The sequence below is a fragment of the Tenrec ecaudatus genome, chromosome 1, assembly GCF_050624435.1.
Source record: "Tenrec ecaudatus isolate mTenEca1 chromosome 1, mTenEca1.hap1, whole genome shotgun sequence".
Classification (NCBI taxonomy): domain Eukaryota; kingdom Metazoa; phylum Chordata; class Mammalia; order Afrosoricida; family Tenrecidae; genus Tenrec; species Tenrec ecaudatus.
Genome location: NC_134530.1, coordinates 5,966,620 through 5,972,825, shown reverse-complemented (window position 1 = coordinate 5,972,825; position 6,206 = coordinate 5,966,620). Strand labels below are relative to the sequence as shown.

The 6,206-nt window shown below is 62.4% G+C and overlaps 1 protein-coding gene across 1 annotated transcript; it reads right to left on the bottom strand.

The window, feature by feature from the left end:
- Window positions 1–1,446: 1,446 nt before the first annotated feature.
- NRTN (neurturin) lies at window positions 1,447–4,843 on the bottom strand. The gene is made up of 2 exons (XM_075535661.1): window positions 4,675–4,843; window positions 1,447–1,871 (listed from the first exon to the last, which is right to left on the bottom strand). Exons 1-2 carry the CDS (start codon window positions 4,841–4,843, stop codon window positions 1,447–1,449), a joined length of 594 nt encoding a protein of 197 aa, XP_075391776.1.
- Between the last annotated feature and the right edge of the window lie 1,363 nt (window positions 4,844–6,206).

Below are 6,206 nucleotides of genomic sequence, written 5' to 3'. Positions count from 1 at the left end.
CTAGAGGCCTCCCCAGGACACCCAGGGTCCTTCCTGGTAGGGAAACTCAGGCTCTGAGCAAATGTCACCTGGGCTTGCCCAGCTTCTGGAGACTCGGATCATTCTGCATGGCTGGACCGACCCAGCCAAGATGGTGAGAAAGCCACCCCCCTACCCCTCCACCCCTGCCTCAAACCTCACAGTCAGAGGCAGTGGGGGTGGACAGGGACCCCAGCCAGCCAAGGCCCGGGAACTGCTTTCTGAGCAGACCACCCACAGGTTCCGGCTCAGCCCTGACTCCAAACCCTGAGTTCCCAGCTCCCTGGAAGTCCTGCTTGTTAGCTGCCTTCAAGTGTCTCCAGGTGCAGCCAGAGTCCTGGGGGAGGGATTCTGGCTGGTGGACCCCTGAGGACAGTTTCAGCTTTGGAATGAGGACCGGTCTGGAAGGGTGGCCCTGAGCTCAGACGTGTGGGAAGATGTGGGAGCCTGGTCAGTGGAAGGGGCAGGACCAGGGAGGAGGGGTGGAGCCAGGCCTTAGGAGAATGCCTTCGAGAGGGTGGTTAGGGGTAACCTACAGAGCTCCCAGTCTGGGGCGTGAATCAGGATGAGACTTCCTCGTGATGGCCCTCTTCTAACACACACACACACACACACACACACACACACACACACACACACACACACACACACACACACACACACACACACACACACACACACACACACACTTGGACCCTTCCCCCTTCCCAGACTATGAGACCCACCAGAGCCCAGCCCTTCAGCCGGCCTGTCAAGCATCAAGGTGACACCGCAGGCGAATATAAACACAGCTCAGCGTACTTTCAGTTCTCCTGGGGGGCGTCGTAAATCCCCCCTCTGGCCCAGCCAAGGCTTTTATGGGTCCAGGACCCAGGTCCCTGGGGATTCAGCTCTGCTCCAACAAGCGTTGGCTCAGCCTCCTCCCCCCACCCCCACCCCGGAGGTGGGCTGCGCGGGTATTTTTAGCTGTGAAAGAAGATAGCGGCTGGGAGTTCACCCTGATGGGACGGGCCATCAGGCAAAGCAGCTTGGGTCCACGCAGACCTCAGTCTCATCTCCCTCTGCCCCGGCAAGCCTCGCGCTTCCTCCTCACAAGCCCACCTAGCGGGGAGGGGCAGGTGGGAACACTTCTCCCCCAAACACTGCCCCCACTTTTCCATGATCCTGCTCTATGCATGTTTTCCTCCCCTCTCCCCAAAGCCTCACCCCGCTGCAGATGACACCCATCACCCCCTCTCCCCCACCGGCTCCTTTGACGCTGGGGAGCCCTGGGGAGCGCGGAAGCACGAGCCTGGCTTCATTTTCCCACACTTTATGTCGGGACAATCCTCTCCTCCCGAGAGTCCGTCTCCAGGGCGGGCCTCGACGGCCTCGTTTGCGCGCGGTCAGTCTGCCGCGGGCCGTCCCGCCCGGCCGGGTGAGGTAGGGTCACACGCAGGCGCACTCGCGCGCCGACAGCTCGTGCACCGTGTGGTAGCGGCTGTGCGTGTCCAGGAAGGACACCTCGTCCTCGTAGGCCGTCGGGCGGCAGCAGGGCTGCGCGCGCACCCGCTCCCGCCGCACGCGCCGCTGCTGGCGCAGGCGCCGCAACCCCAGGTCGTAGAAGCGCGCGGCCGCCTCGCACGCGCCTGCGCAGTAGCGGAACAGCACCGTCTCGTCCGACGTGTAGCCCAGGCCCAAGTCGCTCACGCGCACCTCGAGCTCGCGCAGCCCGCACGGCCGCGTGCTGGAGCGCGCGCGCGCGCGCCGCCGCCGAGGCCCCGCCCGACGGCGTGCACCTGGGGGCCTCCCGGCCCAGGGCGCCAGGTCGCGCAGTTCCACCGCATCTGGGGCGCCCTGCAGCAGTGCTCGGTCTGCGGGGATGGAGAGAGAGAAAAGGGGGACAGGGTCAGCAGGGGGTTCCCCCCACCCTCCCAGGCTCATCTGCAAAACCAGAGCCTTTCTGGGGCGCCCTGGACGCTGCGGCACCGTCTTTGATCCCTGCTGCTCTGTCTCCCAGGGCTTTATACACCGACCTGGGGTTCGGATCTAGCCCCGACACTGGACCCTGATGGCTGCTCACACCCTACTAGCCTTTTCTCAGCGCCGGGGGTCGGGGAGCTACTTTCCCTCATGCTCTCCTTTGAGCTGGGACCCACTTTCCCCTCCCCACTGATCCCCACTACTCGCTCTGGACCCCATCCCTGTGCTGCCCTGCCCCAGGTACCAAGTCAGTCGTTAACTCACTTTCTCTGTAGTGCCCCCCACCTCACCCTGGGTTGTCCACCACTTAGCAGTTTCCCCATCCAACCAAATCAGAGTTGGGCCTCTGAGAATACAGAGTGGCGATGGGACACCCCCTGGAGGGGACAGCAGTTAATCTCAGAGAATTCCATGTTGCTACAAACCCTATGTGACAGACTAGAACTGCTCTGTAAGGCTTCCTACATTGATCTTTCTCCCTCTGAGCTGCTGGATGGGGTCGAACGGACAACCTTGTGGTTTGAAGGTGAACGCGTAACCATTGTGCCTCTAGGGTCCTGTGTGAGGAAAGAAGAGTCCAAGGCCATGCTACCAGCAGGCGGCCTCCCAAGGCTCCAGCCTGAGTCTATGTTGTGCCTAAAGCCCCGCTCCCCTCTGGTTCCCAGAGAAGCCCCAGTCTATTTGCAGCCCTGACTGGAGCAACACAGACCCAGGGGAAGGAGGGAGGGAGGGAGGGAGGGAGGGAGAGAGAGAGAAAGAGAGAGAGAGAAAGAGAAATGGAATGGTGGTGACAGCACTGAAGGTAGACCGCCAGGCAGACAGGGCTTCCCAGCCACCAGGCAGGTGGCAGTCATGCTTGTGGTTTGGAGAGGAAATCCTCAGTGAGGTCCCCACCTGCCCCAGGGGTACTGCACCTGGCTGTCACAGAGGGAGCTTCCTGAGGGGCCTAAGGGAAGGGGCTCCCCGCTATGCAGGAGTGGGTTGAATCGTTTCTAAGGCTGGACGCAGAAGCCAGACAGATGCAGGCTTTGAGGCTGGCTGCAGCTGCAGACAGGAGCTGGCCCTGCTCAGTGCCTCAGTTTTCCTGACAGTACATGCGGTTTTTACAGTACCTGCCATAGCTGGAGAAGGAGGACCACTAGGCTGGGCTGACCAGGAGTGCCCTCTGGCAAGTAGATGCCAACCTAGATCATTCCCAGAGCTCCCACCCCAGAGGTGTGTGTCTGGGGGTCACTGGTGGGTTGATAGAGACAACAGAGCCCCAGTCCTCTGCCCCTTCCAAAAGTGGGCTGGCTGCATGCACGGGGTCTGGGATGCAAAGGGACAGGATGCAATGCCACCCTCCAGCAGCTTTGGGGATCAGCCCCCCCCCCACACACTCCGAAGCAGGGCTGGCCCAGGACAGGAAACCAGACAGGCAGGCACCCGCCCTGGGCCGAGACCCTCCCAGCCGCCTGGAATTCCACCCTCGTGCTTCGCCTGGGGTCCTGGAACACACAACACACGGGCTCAGGGTGGTTGGGGAGGGGGGGCCCCGCCTGGGTCCTTGGGTCCCAGTGTCCTGGGGAGAACTGCTCTGTCTGTAGGGGGCGGGGCGGAAGTGGAACCCGCGCCGGGGGCCACCCTTGTCCATTGTGAAGACAAGAAAGAGGGATTGTGTGGGCCGCCAGGACGGGTGTGGACGTGCAGGCTCCAGCGGCCCGCGCCTGCAGGCGCCCCGCACGCGTCTGCCTGCTTCACGCCCAGTCCTGCGCCAGCGCGCTCGCGGGGACACGTGTGTGTGCACGCGCGCGCACCCATTGGGCCTATGCATCAGGCCTCCCCAAGGAACCTGCTGCTGGGCAGGGGCAGGGGTGAGTGAGGTGTTGGGCGGATCCCTGCCTGAGCCACACCTTAGGGTGCGTGCGGGTCTGTGTCTCTCCCCACCATCTCTCAGATTTCGCTCTCTGCCTCTAGATCTTTCTCTGTCCTCACTCCACTTGGTCCCTGTCCACCCTGGTGCATCATGGACTTAAACCTCCCAACCCCCCATCACCCACCTCCCGCGGGGCTGTGGGGGGGGCACCCAGACAGACTGCCCGGAGCTAATCTCCATCTGGCCCCCCTCAACTTCAGAGCCTAATTCCTTCTGACAGTTGAGCCAAGAGACCACAGTTCCCAGCACCCCCGCCCCACACACACACCATACTACGTGCCAGGCCGTTGGGGGGGATTTGCACCCTCCCTCCTCCTGCTAAAGAAAGCCTGGTCACCCCACTCCACAAACTCAAGTTCCACCATGACTGGTGTTGATGTTACAAGTTCCCGTGTCCAATGGAACAGCCCCGAGGGGGTTCTGGAATCTACATGGGAATAGAGGGCCAGGGCTTTCTGCCTAGAGCTGAGTGGGTTCATACAATCTTGGTTAGCACCATGCTGCTGGGCCATCCACATACATACATACATGCATACATACATAAACCCCTTTCTCCCTGCTGACCAGTTGAGCTGATTCATAGAGGCCCTACAGGACGAGTAGAATCGTGGGCTTCCCAGGCTGTATATCTTGACTAGAATAAAAAGCCTCTTTTTTTTAAACCCAGGAGCCGCTGGTGGGATCCAATTGCTAACTGGACTGTTAGCAGCCCACGTGAAACCCACTGCACTAGCAAGACTCCTTCATGTCCACCCTAAATGAGAACGGGAGGAGCTTACACTGGGCCAGGCGGGCGATCCGGGCGTCCAGGGTGCGAGGCGGCCGGCGCAGTGGGGTCCGGGCGGGTGCCAGGCGCTGGCTAAGGAATAGGCCATCTCGACACATCCAGACAGAGAGCACGGAGCTGCAAAGCACCGAGGCCAAGGCCGCCGCCTTCCAGCGCTGCATCCTCGGCCTGTGGGCGCGGGCACGGTCAGTCCATCAGCAAGCGGGGCTCTGGGCACACAGCTGGGGGTGGGCGTGTGTATGGGGGAACCTGACCTGGAACAACTCCTGGTTAATGGTCAAAAATAACGCAGACACGATTCACCAAGGAACCACTCGACACGATCGGGAAAATCCCGGCGGGAGAGACGCGGATCATGGAGCCGAGACTTTTAGAATGGGCAGGATGGCCCACCAGTGCAAAGGCCCGGAGGCAGGAGGCAGGGAACCGCCAGCAGCAGGTCGCAGTGCGGGGAGGCGAGGCCATACCGGCAGGAGGCGCTGCGGGACAAAGGTTCGGGGCAGGGCCGGTGCTTGAGCTGCGTCTGGCGGCGGGACCGCTGTCGCTTAGTTACTGATGTCCTCGGGTGACTGCCTGCCCCTCCGGGGCCCCGGCTTCCCCTCCGGATGGGTAAACTAATGACCAGCAGTGGGCCGCGTTGGAGTGAAGCTGCCCGGACCTCGCGTCCCACCTCCAGGCCTTTCCACCGCGACGCCGCTCTCCGTCCATCCCCTCCCCCTCCCTTTCTCCCCGCTCAGCTCCTGCAGGAAACCTCCCCGGGCGCGCGCAGGCGAGGGGCCCCCGAAGCCCTCTGCTGGGCCGCGTGGGGCTCCCCGCACACAGTAGGCGCCTAATAACCCAGCGCTCGCAGCCCCGCCCGAGCCGCGTCTCCATTCCCCGCCCAGCGGCGGCCGCGGGGCGCCTGGCGGGCGGCCGGCTGTAAACATGGACACGGCACTGCAGGCCAGCGGACGCCTCTCCTGCTGGTCAGCGCCCGACCAGCCTCCGCCAAGACACAGCCCGCGGGGTCAGCGAGCGCCCCCCCACGCCGGCGATGGGCCCGCGTTTGCGTGGGGTTTGCATTGCATTTGCATGCGATTTCCATGAGCCAGGCCGCTCTCCCTGCTTGGCCGCTCTCCCTGCCTCCACCGGGGCCCAGCAGCCACCCCCCACCAAGCCAAACCAGGGACTTAGTGATGGCCCGGTTTGGTCAGATGCTGGGATGGGAGGGAAGCAGTTGGTCTTGTCATCGTTTGCACAGCGACTCACAGCCGCGCCACGACTGCAGCGCAGAACGCACTGCTCCACCGAAATCTCAGAAACTGGCCAGTTCTTCGGTGGCGCTGCTGGGTGTATGGGCACAGCCCACTGATTGCTTAACCATTTGATTCCATCCAGAGGGCCCCTAGGGAGGCAGTAGTATTCTTACTTTGCCCCTGGGGAAACTGAGGCTCCAAGAGCATAAGGCCTTGTCCACGGGCACCTAAAAACTAAATAGAACTGAGATTTGAGCTCAGGCTCTCTGCCCCCTGGTCTCCGGTACTC